At 36.9% G+C, this 20,073-nt stretch overlaps 1 protein-coding gene across 1 annotated transcript in view; it reads left to right on the plus strand.

Annotated features, from left to right (window-relative positions):
• LOC124162711 (carbonic anhydrase-related protein 10-like) overlaps positions 1 to 20,073 on the plus strand; it is a 114,104-nt gene that overhangs the window by 75,023 nt on the left and 19,008 nt on the right. Inside the window, exons 3-4 of the mRNA XM_046539321.1 lie at positions 16,594 to 16,730; positions 17,836 to 18,033. Of these exons, the coding sequence (XP_046395277.1) occupies positions 16,594 to 16,730; positions 17,836 to 18,033 (335 nt within the window). The remainder of the gene's footprint in view (positions 1 to 16,593; positions 16,731 to 17,835; positions 18,034 to 20,073) is intronic.

Raw genomic sequence — 20,073 nt, forward strand, 5'->3', positions numbered from 1 at the left:
ATCAAACCAACCCCTAACTTTACGAATTAAGTAGCGTTGAGTTAATCGCTGATATTTTTATACCTGCGTCATGATTTCATGAAGTTTTCCGTGACGTGTTGCAGCCCAAAGTTCATTGCGCTGAAATCGCAGATATATTGATCTCTTGTTATAAACCTAGTTTCCTAAAACCATTAGGTAGACACAAGGTGTTTAGTTCTGGTAGTGTGAGTATTCTATTCAATCCATAGAGATGAGGTCTACAGTAGGGTTTCGAATCACCAGTTTTAGTTGGATGGCCACAAAATTTGGGACAGATCATTTATTTCACATTCTAAAAAGTGCTCAGTACGGTGACCGCCCGGCAAAAACTGGAGATTTGATAAAACCTAAGTCGGTTTTATCCATTCGCCATAAAACTTTGTGGATCATAAAAACGTTTTTCTGCCATCTTGTTACCTATTACACGATGCCACAAGATATCGCAGCTTACTCTCAAGTCCGCTGTATAAGATCGTTGTACTTCTCCATCAGGTGATATGGAAATCAAGCTAACTTGGTCATTGGCGCTTTCGAAAACACCATAAAGTATCGTTTGATTCAGAAAATGATTGATTCGAGAATTCTAGGCTAATCCTGAACTTGCTAGCATCCTTGGATATGCGGAAGGTAAAATATTCCATGGTTTCAAATCAGGGATTGTTACATTTTATTTTTTATTTTGAAGTTAGAGAACCTCATACAGTATACAGTTGCCATTTTATAGTTTCCAGGCAATAATAATTAAATTAGAGGACAAAAAAGCTCTATAATAAGCAGAAAACAAGAATTAAATTTCGAAAAATGGGAACAAGAATCTGAAGGTACCAGCTACTTCGATGACAGATATAATAGGGAAAGGCTTATAAAGGATTTCAAAGGAAATGCAAAGGCGTTAGCGTGTGGAGGGAGTGAGTTCAAACACAGAAGCAATGCGGTATAAAAACGAACGTTTAGTAAGTTAAAGTCTAGTAATGGGCATGTGGATTAGGGGATGAGAACGGGTAGGGCGGGGTGGAACTTTAAAATTGATAAAAGAGAGCAATTCAGGGCAGTCGATGGTGGAAAGTAAGTATTAAATCAGCTGTGAGTCCATGGGTAGTGAGATTAGGGATGGAAAGGGAGGAGAAAATTGTAATAGCGGACATTTTACATAAACGCGATATTCTTTTTTTTACTATTTTAGCAAAGAAATTGCTGACACAGTCCAAAGTTGAGAGGTTGGTTTGTGAGGAGATAGACCACATAGGAATAGGAAATTGAAAGGAAGAAATGAAGAGCTTGTTTTATGACGGCAACAGAGATTTTCAATCTCTCTCCCAGCCCACCGCCACGCATTTGATTTTCACTCTCGAGTTAAATGGAGTGGAGCGAGGAATAAGATGACAAAACCCTGCGCTAGGCCGCATGAACACGAATACACTCTGCAACAGCTATTATCCATGCACTCAACCACGGCTCTGAGGTTCCATTTCTCCCATCCCCTCGTCACACTACTACCTAGTGATGGGCAAAGTCGATCATTTTAGTGATTCAATCATTTTGACTCGAGTCACATAAGTGATTCAATCAATTGATTCAATCACTATGATCGAAAAGACTCAAATCAAGATTCAATCACTATGATCGAAAAGACTCAAATCAATCAAGATCGAAAAGACTCAAAGGAGTCATGATTGAAAAGACTCAAAAGGAATCATGATCGAAAAGACTCAAAAGGAATCAAGATCGAAAAGACTCAATCAATGGATGTAATAAATCACTTTGAATAATCGAATAAATACTGCCTCATCTGCGAAGAGCATTGGTAACGCTGATTGCTTTTCATATTATCATTTCATATACTATTTTAATTGTGAATTCTTAGATGAGTAAATTAGATTGCAAAAATGAAGGAAGCAGTGTCATGAAAATATTTGGGAAGGCGAAACTGCCACAGTTTCTTAACACTAATTAAATAATTTCTAACTATAGTTGATCAAAATATAACACAAAATACACCACACACTATGCATGAATCTGATCTGCAGGATAATTTTATGAACGGCACAATAAAATATAACCAGCTTTAACTTCTACTTCTTAACGTTCTCCTATAGGAGTCATCTTAATATTTTCCTTTTACGTGTATTGGTGTTATTAATACTGATAACTGCTGGAAAACATTTAAGAAAAAGATTACACAAGTATTCAGTTCTTCATAACATAGTATTTAATTTTCTCACAACTATTTATGCCCTGAAGAAAAGGGATTAAGCATCGGTCGTTCCAAATTTTGAATCAAACCGGAAACCGAGATGATTGATATGAAACCGGAAGTCGGAGTGATTGATGATTGATGATCGACTTGTTTAACGAAATGAATCATGAGTCATTTGATTCACCTAGTGATTCAATCTTTTTGATCGAATCGTTCATGATCGACCCATCACTACCACTACCCTTGCTTCCACTAAAGCGCCTCCGTACCGCCACCTCCACGGAGAAACACCGCATTTAAAGCCACACATCCGACTTCCCCATCTTCCGAGGAGAGTTGCCTCACGACTGCGCTTTCCTCATAGCCCAACGCCACCCAAACGCCTCCGCATAATGCAGGGGCGCTTCTTCATGTACACGCTCGGCTGGCCTTCCTCCACTCAATTCTAGCGGAGAGAACCTTTGAGTAGGCCTTAATCGAGCAGTTTTCCCTCCCGCCACGGGAGTTATAGCGCCCCTCCCCCACCCCCCGGTGGAATCCTTTTTCTGGGACAGCGTTCCTACACCCCAATCCCCCGAAAGACTGCTACTCCAAGCCCTTTGCATCCAACGAGCCATGGAACAAAAGGTTTTCTCCACTTGCCCTGCAGTATTAAAAGAGGTGATTTCAAAACATGAAACTTCATCTTCACAGATACTACTCAATATCAACGTCACTTATTTTTCTGCTACAACACGTGTCATCGTATTGGGAAAAATATCTCGGTCGACTGTCAAGGATAGACGGAATACATTATAGTTCATCAAATTTTAACTGGGGTGTTAGCTTTCATCTAAGCCAGCGGTTCCCAGCCTTTTTTTCCTCCTGTGCCCCTCTATATGCATCTAACTAGTTTTGTACCCCTAAAAATGTGACAAGCACATTTTTTCAGATTATTTCAGCACGGGTAGGTGACACTTTTTAGTTATAAATAGTTGTATAAATAGAAACTTTGTTTTAAATACTACATGTAATATTTACTCATATTTCCTGATTAAGAAATACATAGTTTCTAGCGTCCGCCATTTCCGATAATTTTACTAAACGTATTTGGATTGTATTGTACTGTATTGAAGCGTAACCCAATGGATACGGCTGATCTAAGCAATACTTGGACACCTGTAATTAATTGCATGAGAAACGCAAGGAAAGTACAGATAATATTTAAAAAGAACATCAGCCAATCAGACGACACCTGAACTTGAAGGTGTCGAAAGATCAATTCAGTTCAAGGTGAAATTCTACACCCTCAACACGGTGGCACTCCTCGATAATGGAAAACAAGTAGTTTTCCGAAGCGTCGACCAATATGACTGCAATAGCCTGGTGCAGCGGCAGAGAGGAATACTTGAATATGGCATCAAATTTTTCTGACCAAATCTACTTATTTAGGAAGTTCTCTACTAACAGAAGTAAAGCAAACAAACACTAGGCAGTCATTCCGTCCAAACCATAAATTTAACCTCCTTTATAGATTTAAAAAAAAGGGCATGAACCCCTGACGCTGTAGCTTGGCTTGCTATTTTGTTTATTTCACTGCTGCTGTTGGTGATTTTGATAACAGATTTTTGATGGTTAGGTAATTTCAGTTCATGAAGACGTAGGTCTTTATAGTATAAGCCACGTGAGTTTCTTTCCAACGGCTATTGAGCTTCCTTCAAATCACTGAAGGAGAAAAACTGCAACCCCGTCATAAATTCCACCCGGAAGAAATATCTGCAGACGCGGAGAAAATCCCAGAGCAGCTACGTCCGCGTTTACATCAACCCAAAGAACCAGTCATATAGGTGTCTATTAAGTTCACATTTAAGTAATTCTACCACTCTGTTCTTTTTTGTATTTATCCTTTTTATTATGTAACAAGAAATGCCACAGAAAGCTAGTTTTGATACTAGGATGTACTGAAATGTGAATTAATTATTTAAATTCATTCATTTTTCGTCATTATTTTATTCCACAAATGTTTACCATGCAGTTCGTTTAATCATATGTAAATTAGCTTACCGCATTTGTGAGTACGGGTAAACATTGAGTCCAAAGCAAATAAATGTGATTATGATTATCCTCTCTCAAGGAAATGAAAAATAAAGACAGATAATATAAGTGTGTGTATACTGTCATATTGTCGTTGTCATGTCAAAGGGTCATATATAAAGCAGAGATTTGTTTTCTCACATACATAAATGTACATTAACAAAAACTGCCGCGACGTGCCAACGCAAAAAAACACTATTTTGTTTTCTGGGAAGTCGATCAAAGTCATAATGTACAAATAGTGAAGATTGAGATTCATAAAGGCTGTGATACAATATTTTGAATATCATGAAGATCTCATTGCTTAGACAATTTCACAAAAATATCAAATAGTCCAAGTTCTCCTAATTCACACTTAAAATAAGATTTATTCAATTTTACCGTAAAAAATAAATTTAGGAAAAATGTCAGGCAGATAAAGGGTGTAAATTAAAGCAATTAACCGCATTGTGAAAAGCCATCTGCACCGGAAGGAAAAAAGAAGGCGAATTAAAGCTCCTCACTGATAAGGCCACACCAGTAAAATCCACAATAATATGCTATGCGGCACAAACATTTGTAATCTGCGAGTTAAATAAAATATAAAGAGAAGCAGCGCGTTTCAATAAATACTGTTACAGGTGATGAACGTCTGTTATACAGCTTCTGCATTCAGGAGCAACCTATTAGATAAAGTTTCTATTGTAATTTAAAAGGGTATGAAAATTTTATTGTTTCTAGCGTGGCTAATGCATTTTTCTTTTTATTTGTTCAGAGATCAACCTTAATAAATAATGTCCATAACTTGAAATCATACGCTAACTTCGTTTTAGAGACATAAGAAGAAGAACCAAATCCCTGACGATGCGATGATGCTGTAAGGGTGTGAAATATGTTAGATAAACAATATAAACACAAAAATGTTAACAACAAAATATACATGCAGAAATTAATGTAAGATACTTCTTAGAAGCGTAACCAGAACCTTTTAGTTATTTATGCATATGAAATTTGAATGAAAAATTGTAGATGTTCTCACTACTAAGCAAAGGGGTTCTGCAATATTATAACGCGTTCATAGAACAATGTCGGTTAAGAAAATCCGTGTAAAAGATGCATGCTTCTCCTTTTTTACGGTTCTATTTGGTAATTCATCATCCTTGCTACGCTTGAAGATTCATCTACATGTATGTACACGCTACCCCGCAAGACACCTAAAAGGCAGGGGGTGTTAGACACCCGCCAATTGCACATATCCGTTCGGCAAAATATATGTCTCTTAATTTATCGCTTCTGTCGGACCTGGAAATATAGTAGGGCTCTAATATTATGTTCTCCGTGTCGCTCTTATATATATCCATTCTAAATTGTTCAAACAATCAAAGCCTGGTGCGCAGCCTCCGAGTCTCCAGCGGCTCCCACCCTAATTCGCTTAACATCTAGATAACGCTGCCTTCCTTTGTATTTTATTCAGTTCGCGGATAAAGTCTTTCTGCACAGGATCCCATACACTCGTTGCATATTTAAGGTGCGGTCGGACGAGTGGGAAATAGCACCTTTCTTTTACGAATGATTTTTCAGAAGATTTTAAGACTGGAAAGATAGCCGCTTATACTTAAAGAGAAGCTCATGTAGAGAGATCTAAATGAGAATATTGTCAGAAATATAGGCGGTATAATTAATATGTAGTCACTGTCTACGTGCGGGGAATGTGAACTGTAGGTATTTGCTGAATGAGTGCACTCGAGCGACTACGAAAGAATTGTCGGAGGCATTACACGCGATGGAAGTGGAGAGAAAATGAGGAAAGGATTAAGAGTTTCGTTGTCAATAGCGGAATCTGAGTGGGATTTGTTGATTGGATTCCGACGCTAATCGTCGGATATCCTCTTTCTTCTTACCTCCATCATGAGCATTCAATATCCGTCAAATGACATTCCATCTGAAAACAACCCCATCCATCTTGAAATATTACAAACGCCACCCACTTACACCTTTACTTTTATCTTCGTAAATAGCTCCAACTCAGCATTCGAACCGTCTCGAATCGCGGCATAAGACAGTCAGTCTACCGTTTTTCATTTTCCCATTCTGTTTTTACCAACAAGACCTCGTCATCAAACGGAAAACTTGGCGTTTCTCGTCTGACATTGCCATTTGTTAAGCGGCAAAGGGCAGAATAAGTACACTTTGAAAACAAAGGGAAGAGAAGGAATTCGTTCCAACTTTAATCAACGTACGGAAGCATTCTGAGAATGAGTTAATGAATGGGTATCAGCGATGCGATGGGATACCAGGTGATGCGATGAACTACTTTGGGGACATTCCAACTTTAAGAGATCTCGTTAGCTGATGAGATTCGGGAATTCTCCACGAACTTACATCTACATAGCAAATTAGTGCACACATCTGGCATTTTATGAGAAAAAAACAACTTCAAATCATATTTAAAGTATAATTTAAGTAATATTATTTACCATGAGATGGTAGCATATTTTTTATTCTATACACTTCTTAAAACAAATCATATATAATCAGCAAAAAATACTTCGTTAAAAATAGCTAAAACTGCTCGCGCTAACAATACTTAAAGACGGTACCATTTAGGAGTTGATCAAAATATAACGCGGATATTCAAACTACAGCCCACGGACGAGACGCAGTCATGGAGGCCCTCATACCCGTAACTTCGAGACGTGCATGCGGAAAAACATTATGGAAATTTATGTGTATCCTACCAAGATCCAACCACCCTGTGCTTACGTTTACTCCGAAGAAAAACTTACATTTCTGCTATATTATAAAACCAATCATGACATTGCAAAACTTGAATTGCACTAAAATGAGGATGAAATCGACTCCCATACCTCAATTTTGTCTTTTATGCTGCTCTCGGGATGAAATGTATGGTGAAATATGACCCATTAGCTAAAACAATACCTCCTCAATACTTAAAACTTGCTACAACAGGTGAAGATCAACAAAAATTTAAATAATCAACACTGATTATCACTAGAAGTATCTAATAATTATTTGCAAATAAAACCCTAACCCTATAATGTGCGAGAATCTGATAAGAAACGATGATACGAATCGAGAATATTTCCTGTCAGTATGTAACACTCATTTTAGATGATCATTGCAGAGTGCCTGACATTCAGGATGAAATCGACTACTGTCGGCGCAAAAAGGGAGAACGCGGAACTTTTAAGCATTTCTATGAAATCCTGCCGAAGCTACATAGGGTCGTGTCATATATTGTTTTACTCATTGTTTATTCGACTAAAACAATACATAATTAATCATTGTTTAAACGTAACCGTTTAGCTTCTCCGGTCGAAAGAGTGAAGACGAACACACGAAAAACTATGAGAACGGCAAAACGGTCGTCTTCTCCATCCTGTCATCGGAAAAATATTTGACTGGTACATTTCATTATACTTTTTATAGAAAGAACGACAATTTCGCGTTACAAATAGCTTTAAAAAATTAAATTTTACCCATTCTTTGATTTTTTAAATGGCCGAAAGGTAGATTTCAAATCTCCGAGGTGTAGAAAAGAAAATGAATATCGAAGTTACGTATGCTACATGTAAAAACTATTCACAAAATTTTCATATAAAGAAATGTTTATAATGCTCCTCTTTTTAAAAATAAACCTAAAAGACGAAAATTGCCGTTTTGGCAGTGTGAATTGCGCGATTTCAAATAAAATGTGAGTTTATGTGAGTTATGAAAGTTGAAGTGAAAAGAATGGTAGTAATATCTGGATCGGTAGTTTTCATTAAAGACAGTTTAAAAGAAAGAAAGTTAGATCATAAACATTCCCACGGGTGGATAGCGCGGCCAATGAAAGAGCAGACATCACAAATACTGTTAATAGATGGCCTCAATTATATATAATGCATCATTGACTATAATAGTTGAAAATAACGGAAAGTAAATCATCAATCTGGAGTATGTTGTCTCCTACCGGGATTGTCTCATTATAAATAACGTTTCGGATTTATTCCCACGCCACACACTCGGGGTGACTTAAGTAGGAACTGGCCTCTAAATTTTCGGTAGTGTTATTTGCGGGGAAAAATTAAAATTGATAATTATATGGTATGGAAATATACATTTTATTTTGGAAAATTGCTTCATGCTTTTTCTAAACTGGTGCGAAAAGGCTCTCCAGTGTTTGCCAGCGTGCATGGAAGGAGAGGGACAGAAGAAGAGTAGTGGCGTTTCCCTCGAGATTCCATTATCTCCGTTACCTCCGTGCGGAGAGCACTCTGCGCTGCAAGGGAAAATACTGTATCCAAGAGGCAAGGGAAAGAAAGGATGCAAAGAAGAATGTAGCGGGAGAGCTTACGGTTCTGAGAAGACAGGAACTGGGTATTTTTGAGAATGCAGCCGTCATTCAGGTGCAATGTTGCTAACGTCCACGATGCGTCAATGACAATACAGTTAGTTTTCTTCCGAATTTTCTAGTTATTTTTCGAGGGATAAAAATTATACATGCATAAACACAAATTAGAAATAAAATTAATTATACATTACAAATAAAAAAATTAAAAATAAATTACAGATAATACACAAATCAGAAATAAAATATTATGTTAAATTTTGAGTAAGAAAAATGTGGGAAATACAAAAAATCTAATTATATGTCCAATGGAAACTTGAGTCCTGTAAAATATACAGAAATATAAAAAATACGCTCAGCAACTAATTCACTCAGTCTCATGTCCTCATCTTTTGATCTGGTTTAAAACAGTACGGTATTTCATTACGCAAATACTCGTCTTGAACTTCGCCAGGAACTACTTTTCAATGTATTTTAAAGGAAATTAAAATCAACAGATACATGCAATACTCTTTTCCTGAATGGATAAAATATTTATAATGACATTAAAACAACCTTTAATCGTAGGTCCGTCTCCTTTGCTAGCACTAGCTGTCTCCGTCACTCATTTCAGTCAATTAAAGCTTACGTAGATTATTTTCTTCATTTTAGTCTCTCAAAAGGTATTTGTTAATCTTGGTAGAAAATTAAAACAAGAGAAAGATAACATTTACCTATTTTGACTTCAAATTTCTGGACAGATAATGCATGAATATTCCACGTAAATTTTCATACTAAAATTTTATGAATTGTCTAAAATTATCTGACTTTTTTCCTAATAGTATAGAATGTTTGAGACCTTTTACCGAACGCTCATCTTTATTGTGAAAAATTATACATAATTGAAACTATGTATGTATCTTAAAACAAATTATTTTAAATTACAAGGCATTTATAATGAATTTTTATATTTATCAAGCCGTATTCAGAATGGGGATCTTGTAAAATTTGTCAGAAGGACCTCAGACGATGAGGAAGGATTAAAATTAGATCATAGCATCTAATATGATATTTACTACTCTTTTTCCTGATTATACTGACGACATTAAACAGCCTTTTCTTCAGCTTTTTTGGGATGGTTACACCCTGACAAAAATTAAAATGATGTAAAAATTTACGAAACGAACAGGAACTAAAGCTCCATTTCCATTGAAAACTAATATGCGTTGCCAAGAAAAAAAAACGTAGAAAGTAGAGTTGGTCCAATGAAGACAATTGTCGAGGGACAAATTGATGGTAAGAACGAAAACGGGAGACTAGGAATATAATTAGTGAAACGGAAAAGAAGGATGTGCAAGAAAACAAATAGGTATATGAGAACAGATTAGGTTATAGGAGATTCGAGAGTAGAGCTTCGTCAAACCAATTTTACGGTTATTGACCAGTGATGATGATGCGAAAAAAGAGTATAATTATATTACAAAGGGAAACTATGGGGTAAGCCCACAACATCAACGACAGGTTTCAACAGCCCAAGCGTGAAAATTAATCGTTTCATACAGAAACTAAAAGACTTATAGCTGCAGGAGAATTTAAACTTATTTAATTCAAAATATTAAAATTTTGCTAAAGCATTCTAAATTTTTTAGTGCTTGGGGAAAAGGTACAAAAATCTTACGGCGTGAATCGGAGGATGCTGGCAAGTGAGGATGACGCAGGAGACGGGCTTAAGAATGTGGGGTTCTCGTCAAGCAGGGGTGTAAAAAGGAATTCTCTCCGACTTCCCACCACATTTCATCCGCCACTGTCGGCGCAGACGGTCGACGCGGCGATTCACGGCTCTGTTAAGGTAACCGAGGCGCCTCGGATGGCGCTCCGAAGAAGAGGAAGCAAGTGGAGAGAGAAAAAAAAACAAAAGAAAAGCATCGCGCCAAGTCTTTTTTTCTCTTTAACCATCACCGACTCATTTTTACCCGCTCGCATATGCTGAGGGTGGAGTTTAGACGAAGAGGAGGGAGTCTTCGCGAGCGAAAAACAAAGGAGAGACACGAAAAAAATACATACGCACTCGCATGAACATATAAAAATACGCAAACATATTATTCCGCGAGACGAATGCTCGATAGTCTTTAATTTTTCTCGTCCGTACGAATTTCCATTCAGCAGCGATGCGCCAGCTGAAACGTGAATGTGAGTAAAAATTGATATTTCTCTCTTGAAAATCGATAAATTTCATGTTTTAAACCGTCCGTAACTCATTTTTTTTTCGCGTTAAGAGCCAAAGTATTCAGAAAAGCTTTGCTAACGACCAGAAGACAGTTCGAAATACAAAAATATCGTTGGCGGATAATTGTATGACTGTTAGAACATCTGGCGAAGGAAATTTTTGGAAAACGTTTATGTAAACGGTTAACAAACACGCATTAGAGTGTAACTGGTTTAATAGAGATTTTCTATCAATTTAGTAAAATTCACGAAAATATTAAACAATTCAGAATTTCAAACTATGACTCTACCGCTAATGTGATGGAGTAGGAGAGACATCGTTATTTTATTTAATTATGTAGGTATTCGAAGTAATTTGCAGTTTGAGGAGCAGAAACGAGTTTGCAGTTCTTGCTAGGGATAAGTTTTTTACTTTATTGGGATAGCATAGATGAGCTCTAGCATAATTTAACCCAGGCAAAATTTAGTCCGCAGCCCCAATTAATTAGTAATGCTAGTGATTGACGTAAGCCTACTATAACATGTGCCATTATATTTGACTGCGGTCACCAAATACCCAAGAAAAAAATACAGCTGTGTTTAAAATCAAGTTATTAATATTTTAAGATATAACTATGGATCACTGAACGCCAAATAAGAACACGGAGGGTTGGCCACGTATCCAGACAGCAGTTACGTGGGAAACAAAATGGAAAAGTCCCCAAAGGAGGACCAAGGGATATGTACTAATTGCAGATGAATAAGGACAAGAGGAATAAGATCTCCGGGGAGGTAAAAGAACTTGATATAGGAAGAACTGGAGGGCTGCTGTGTTCCAATTTTGGGATTTAAAAATATCAATATAATAAAAGTATTTAAACCATTCTTAACTTTAAGACCCTCTTCCTCTTATGCAGTTTAACATTGAAATGATTTCCACGACTGAAATTAATTCAAATATTCATGGAAATGATTTCCGTTAATAATGGAATGACATTGAACCCATCTATGGGATGAGCTGTGAAAATTCGAAAAAACGTGGCTCCCAGACAACCTATGAATGAATACCAAACGCAATCTTCCTCTTATCCAAGCATGAAAACGGCAAATATCTCCTATCTTCACACCCCGTCGGTCGGATCCACAAGCGCTATTTCTGGCGAGGGCTTAAGCTGCTTGCTTGGCACTTCTCCTTATTGAAACACAGATGCCCTAACTTGAAAAGGGCTGGTTTTCGTCCCATTGGCTTTTCCGCAGCCCCCTCTACAGTACGTGCCAAGTTTACGAAAACCCTTTAAAAGAAGGGTGTGGGAAGGTTTTGTTGGGCGATTCAAGGAGAAAACGGTAGGAATAGAAATGGATAAGGGTTCGCTCGTAAGCGGTGTTAAGGGAGGCGGTGAAAAGTTAGAGGGCGCACCTGAGCTAAGAAAAGTATTTCACACTCCTCATTCCCAGGTAACGTCAACGTCTACACCTACCGCGAAAGTGGGAAAGATTCGTATCATGCCAAGTTGTTAAAAGTCGATTACGCGAAGATCCCAGGGAAAGGTTAGAGTACCCTTTTTATTTGGGAAATTTCGTGTTAGAGTAAACTTTCAGCACGGCTTCCCCACATTTCGGATATGATATTTCCTCGAATAATAGAAAAAATCGGGACGAGGTTTGGCAAATGGAAGTTGGCCTGTATTTGCAACGATTTTTCTGAAACATTTATACTGAACCACACCAAATATCATTTGCGATATAATTCACGAAAATATGAACTCAGTTATTCCACTATCATAATTCATTTTGACTAGGAACACCATATTTCAACTAAAGAAAGCCAATTCTGCCTTAAGTTCTGCCTAATTCTGCCTGAAAGTGAATTCTGCCTTATGTCCTTAAATGCAATTTTGAAATCTTCAATTAAATTGAATTTTTCTTTTATATTGTATAAACTCACGTTCATACTTGATACGCATGACAAATAAAAGAATGGGTTGAAAATATGAGAACAAATTTAAGCTTGATTGATAAGCTAAACGAAAACAAAATAAAAATTTGATTCAAAAATTAAAGTATCAAAATAAAGTACGGGATCAGCGGTACGTGATATTGATATGCCAGACGTTCCTAAAACAGTAAAACATATTTATTTTGGGAGGAACCACCTCTGTGGCATACCGTTCAGCAAAAAAAGGCCTAGATAGAAGAAACCTAGATGAAGAAAATAACACCTAATAATAAGAATCAAAATTATTTTAAACATTATTTTATGGTTAGCGTGGGGGGAACTTAAAACCTAGTTGATAGAGGTCTTTACTGGTACTCGGGAACCTCCTCCCGGTATAGAGGGGAATTTTATGCCTTTTCTTTCCCCTAAGATCAAAGCCTATTGCCCCATGGGCCATCCATTATAATGCCAGCGTATAAAAACATTATCAATCAATAAATACAAATTAAAGAAAATACAAGCTCAGAACGATCCACAATTACTATAATATAAATTAGGATGAAATTATCGGAACTCTTAATCAGTTATTACCAATTTAGAATTACGATATATCATATTTCAAATAATTACTTTACTAACAGATGCGGGTAAACAGCGAGGGCCAATGCCAACTAAATATGGCCAATAAAAAAAGAAAAAAATCCATAGTGGTATGAAAATTGAAACAATAAATTCTTACGATTACATCTAAAACTACTTTACACGATATTTTCTGAAAATATTGACGGAAAAACCCATCTTAGTTTAAAAGTTTTAACTATGCCAAATAATTTCACTTGTTGGAGCATTGTTGAGAAATTATTTGCCTAAAAAATACGATGAGTAAAAAGCCCTCCCTGGGGTCGAATTTTTGCCTCTGACTGTTCATTTACACATTTTCTTCTAATGAAAGATCAGCGGAATAACAAATAAAAATATTTACTGCATACGATATCAATCGCGTTCATTTGTTCTTGAAGGTTTTTATCTAATTTCGATTTAGGGAAGAGGAATATTAAAATGGTCAAAATTTATGAACAGATTTCTCAACATTTTAGCAAGCATGCGTATAAAAAATTAGGCAAAAGCAAAAAAAAAAAAAATATTTTGCCCCGGCCCATCTCTCTGAAATGACGTCTTTAAATCTATCGCAAGCATAACTTCAAAAGCTACGTCTGCGCCCGAAACGCAGAAAGTATAGCCAAACATGACCAGAATAAAATGTAGAATAATTTAATAAGCCATCAAGGGAACAATTTTGGTTTTTAGGGCTATCTACAAAAGGTGATAGGAACGAAATACAAGCCGTCCAGCTCACAAGTATTTGTTAGTACCTTCCCTATGTCAAGAATATAGTCATTTGCAACATCAGCATATGAATAACGAAAAACATGCAGAACGAAGTAGTCTTTTCAAAACGGACTTAGTTTGACGCAACAGGCATACAATAAATACAATAAAGATACGAAGAAAATCTTGGAACAAAAAATATTCTTATCGGAATGAAATTAAAGAAGTCATTCTTCTCAAGTATATCTTAAATAATGTAGCATAATATTTTCCTGATATCTTGGCATAAAACCCGCTTTGGGGAGAAATCATGCCGAATATTATAAATTTGGGAAACTATGAAATCAATGGTTTGTAAGGTAAGCTTACGTATATCCGAACATTTTATATCTCTTTTAAAGTTTAATAACAAACCTATGTTTGCCACACATCTTTTAGAAAATGACCATTCCTCTGATTTTATCCCAAAACCTTTACATGTTTTTGACAATAGGAAGAAAACGGAATTTATAGAGAACTTTGAAATTTTATCATATCTGAGGGTATATATACAAATGATTTGTTCAATGGTTGTGAGACCCGACATATGTATATACCACCCTGTCTTATATACTTGTTCACCTCTTGATAATGGCATCAAAAGGTAGAAATCGGTCGAGTGTTTTCATAAATATGGTGTGGAATACAACAAATTTATTTGTTTATATTTAAATATTTCATTAGGGGTACTAAAATACCCAAAAATAATGAAAGTATTAGTAAAACTCTAAGCTAGGAAAGCTTTTTGTTTCCTTAAAACAATTAACGCTATTGTGACGCATTGAGCTATCCCCTTAAAATAACTCCTCTAATCTCGGCTCAGGCGAAAACTCGACTTTATGCTTTGTGAGATCCGACACACGGCAGCCGTGCGCTGATTGAGTAGAGCTCATCACGAGGAAGGGCGCGAATTTAGGCGCCTGCGTCCGGAGCCAGTAGTCCGCTTTGTCACCCGCCACGACGGCGTGATTGATTCTATTTGTCCACTATTAAGTTAGAGGGTCGCGTTTGCTCTCACCGCCAGCAGCGCTGCTGACCCGGCCAGAGATCACGTAATTGCGTGCTTCCCGCGTCAAATTTGGTCACGTTCCGCGTCGACCCGAGCCCACATATGCCGGGGTGCTGATGCTCTCTTGTTTCGGCCAGAGGGTCGAATAAAAAGCAGGCCCATCGGGTCTTCTTTACTCCTTCCCCTTTCCAATTCTCATTCCTTTTCTCGCGTTCCTTTCTGTTTTCCGCTCACACTCCCCTGTGCTGGACTTTGGGTAATTCAATAAAAAGAAGTCATGGAGAACCATACTGTTTATATTTCGATGGTGAAATACTGTTTTACCATATTGAGGGCTTAGAAACACATTGTCGTGACCCGGAAATCAAAGTTTAATCCAATAATTAAATAATAATTTTCAAAGAAGTTGGGACTGTGCCTCATATGTGATGTATATCTGCAACTCCCAAGTGTAACTATGACTTCCACCATTGTATTTTAGGTAGACAGACTATTTTAGAGGGTTGTCATGGATATCTCAATATAAGCAAAACTTGACTTAAAACAAAACGTTCTCAGCCCTCCATATCTCGATGTCAATAATTATCCTAAGAGAATAAATTATTAGTGTCGCTTGCATGTCAGTAGACGTTTTGATACAAGAAATCTCAATACTGGTTTGGAATATTTCCCCATCGTAGAGAGATTACAAATTTTTCCATTGCAATCACACTTGACCACTTAAATATAACTAATATCACCACTGCACAACATATTTCTCACTGCTGATGCAATACTACGGAATCCTCAGTGGGCTCGATCACTTTGCCTCGAACTGATCATTTGCACAAGAACTACGCTAAAAAAACTTACTTTCAAACTATTAAGACTATTTACTGTTAAATAACAATTAAGTTATTCTTTATACACCAAGCCAAATCAGCTCTAAAACACAAACTTCATACATTTAACTCTAATCAGGTTTTTAGATTCTTTTACAAATACAGGTTGGGAGCGACTAGAGACTCGGTGAATATCTGCTAGGCTTCGATTGATTGAACAACAAAGGACAGATGAACAACAAAGGACAGAAGAACAACAAAGATATCTGTCAGCTTGAGTACGTAGAGCATCACATTGAAACTACCTACTCTATGTTCCCAAGTCAGACGGAAACGATGAAATGAGAGCGATGATTTTCAGAGCGATTAAGTAGAGGAAATAGTTTTTCCCGTAAAAATAAATACTAGGTCAAACTGAGGAAGACCAATATCTCATTACGTGCACCAAACTATTATTAAATTGTAGATTAACACATGCTAGCTGCTGTCTCCTCACCTCCTCCTACACAACAATTTTTGCGGAATGCGGGGTACTACTGGTGTGTAGATGTGATCCTTTAGCAGTCAACTTTGATGCAACAAAATTACTTACTCCCATATAGAGCGGCTACATGAGGGACGATGAACTGAAGACTCTTCTGTTTATTTTCTCAGGGCCGGCCTTCTGGGGTCTCATCAATCCTGAGTGGTCTCTGTGCAACAAGGGGCGACGACAGTCTCCGGTGAACTTGGAGCCGGGCAAGCTGCTTTACGACCCAAACCTACGTCTCCTGCACATAGACAAGAACAGGGTGAGTTGAGCATCCACAGTTAATTGAACACCAGATTGAATATAAAGAAATAGAATAAGAAGAAAAGTTAGAGAATTTTAATGGCTCATAGTACCTATGCATGGAAAGCGCCCGACGACATGAAAATCCGAACGCCGACGAAATCTACGAAAGATGAAAATCCCCAACACAGTTTTTTCAGTTAACGTCACGTCGTAGTTATCTACGGGGTGGATTATTTCTTTTAACAATGACAAGAACCTGATTCGCAGATTTACTTTTAATAACTTAGAAATTAGGGTTCTATAGTTATCCGATATTTTCACGTAGCTCAAGATTTGAAAAATGTAGATCAACGATTTATGGCAGTGATTTGCTTTCTTATCAAAGACTAAATTTTAATTAGTAAACTACTATCGGTATTCCCACCGACAAAAAGTTAATTAGTATAGGTTATCAAAAACAAATGCAAAATTCAAATACAGGTATCAAGACAAAACGACATTCAGCAGCCCTGAGAATGTTTCCCGAATCGGAGTTCAAAACGCCGGCAGAAATGCAGTTTTGAACCCGGTGGGAATCCCGAAAAAAATTTACCTACATAATTCGCGGGAAAGTATCAAATCTTACATCAATATCCATTTCATTAACTGGAAACACTGCCTTGCACACTACGAGTATTAATCGTAGCACTTCATAAAAAATATTGAATGAATTCTTCACTGAGTTCTCCTTCCAGAAGATAGTTCAGATTAAAGGATGAAACTGAAAACAAGCCAGTTCTGCCATCGTATAACATAACATCCATGAATAATGACTCATATCTGTATCATGAATTTTGAGCAAAATGGAAACCACACCGTTTCATATTCGAAAATTTATCGCTTGAAGAAAACAAGATAGCACTTTTTCCACAAATTTTACTTTGGTACTTACTACGCTTTTAAACCACTACGTCAGGTATGCATCAACAAAAAAGGAAAATGTTCTTTCAACCAATAAGTAATCTTTCCGCATCGCAATGCCAAAAAAAATAATTGCTATGGATCGCGTAGTCGTGGACCTACTTCCTTAATAACCATCCTCCCTCTTCTCTTTTGTCTCCGCATGGACATGCTCTCAACAGATCGGAGGCTCCATCGCCAACACGGGACACAGCGTCGTGTTCACCGTGGACAGCAACACGACGGCAACGAGACAAGTGAACATCACTGGCGGTCCCCTCTCCTACCGATACCAGTTCCACGAGATCCACGTCCACTTCGGGCTTAGGGATGACGCGGGATCCGAACACACGGTCAACGGGTACGCGTTCCCCGCTGAGGTAAGTCGCTGGCCTTCTAAAAAGAGAACTCGGATGGCAACGGAGATGGATATGAAAACAAAATTAAACAAATTGCATTCACTACAGGTCAAGCAGATCGGATGTATAATATACATCATTACATACAGGTTGTTTCATGAGCAATCTGCAATAATTCAGGAGGTGGCAGAGGAGACAATTCTTATCATTTTTTGTCCATATAAATGGAGTCGCAACTCCTTAGTTATAGATCTACGTTAACGTATACATTTTTATGTGTACACTTTGCGGTGTAACCATGAAAATGATTTTTCTTGGGAATTCAGCCTTTTCGAAATTTTATTTAATACTATGGATTTTTAAGGACATCAAATAATTTAAGTTGAAAAATGTGCTATTACAATTGTCTGAAACAAGTACTCTTTGAGCTTAATTAAGCGATCTAGTATCAACATTACGATTGCGCAATTTCACGCATTTTCAGGGAGCACATTTCAAGAAGCATTAGAGATGTATAAACTAAGCGAATAGGTGAATTACTCTACTAAGAGATTCCGGAACACTTCATAGAAAGAAAAAAATATTTGTTTTCATTTCATCTGAAATGTTTGGTTCCGTCACGATACACTGAAACCTTTCGCAAGCGGCAAATAAACGTGTAGTAGGAAAACACTCTCTTGAAAAGGCGACCGCTGAGTATAGGTGATGGATGCAATCAATAAATGATAATAAAATGCGCAATAAAATCATTTCCTACCTAAAGCAAATGAGATTAAGTGGGTGAAGTTTTAAAAAGAGCCACAGAGGGTGGCTGTGTTTGTCTATATACGAGCTGTATAGAGCACTCTTAAACACGCCTAGTTCCTAGATTAAAAGATATCAATCACCAAACTAAGCTACTAAGTATTTTGCAGAAATAAATGTCGGAGATGGCCGCTTAAGGGTTGGCCATTAGCTAAAAAGAAGAAAGTCGTTTCAGAAAATAAATGGCGGCCGAAAAGGAGGAGGAAAATACACTTCTTATACGCGAATTGGGGTCGGAGCGCGGGGAAAGCGGTTTGCTGGGAATGATTGTACTGTGGCACACTAATATAATCTACCACACCACAGTATATCCTGATCATTGAATATATTTTGAATTAGTTACAAGTTTAACTACTCCCAAGAACTCATAAGCACATTCACCCATGCATTTTCAAATTGATGAAACAACGAAAGAAATCAACTGATTTTGGCGTAACTTGGTGGAACGAGGAGATATTCATGGCACAACAAAAAACAAAGTGCATTCCCACAAACTTTAGACTAGTCTCGACGGATATAGCTTCATTCTCAAGACAAACAGCCTCATGTAATTTTTTCTTATATTTTTGCGAAAACGTTAAACTACAGTGATACCTGCCCAAACGACCACTTCTACTCATTGGCCACCCAAATAAGTCTGTTTAAAATAAATGTTTAATAATATTAATAAATAAAAATAAGGCTTAAAAAACACGTTTTGTTTAAAAGAAGAAAATACTTCCTACGGCCCCTCAAATTATTGAATATTTCAATTTTAATGGATGAGAAAGTAAACTAAGTTTTAGGAGTACATTTAGGATATCAAAAACGAAAAAAGTGGTGCGCATATGAAATTATAAAATTAATAAATTTCCCTCAATTCATTTATAATTAACCTATTTTTAAAATTGGAAGTATTTTTTATTATTCCTTTTATTTTAAATCGTCAAGAGAAATAAAAAGCTAATATAACAGTTTCATCAAGAGCTATCAATAGCTTCGTAATAGATATCCTTAGGATAATCACCATGCGCTGGATTTATATTAAAATAAATTAAAACAGATTGGCCTCAGAGCGCAAATCTAATAAAAATATTCTAATAAAACCGTTCATCTTGCCAACCTACTTTGTTCTGATGTCCTGAAATTGATGTGTTAACATACTTTATTATTATGCCGTTTCCTACTTCCTCTTTACTTTCTTTCACTTCACTAAATTTTTTGCACTTCAAATATTTACCTATTTATTTCTGAACTCATTTCATTCACATTATCTTA

Source organism: Ischnura elegans, chromosome 7 (assembly GCF_921293095.1).
Source record: "Ischnura elegans chromosome 7, ioIscEleg1.1, whole genome shotgun sequence".
Classification (NCBI taxonomy): Eukaryota; Metazoa; Arthropoda; class Insecta; order Odonata; family Coenagrionidae; genus Ischnura; species Ischnura elegans.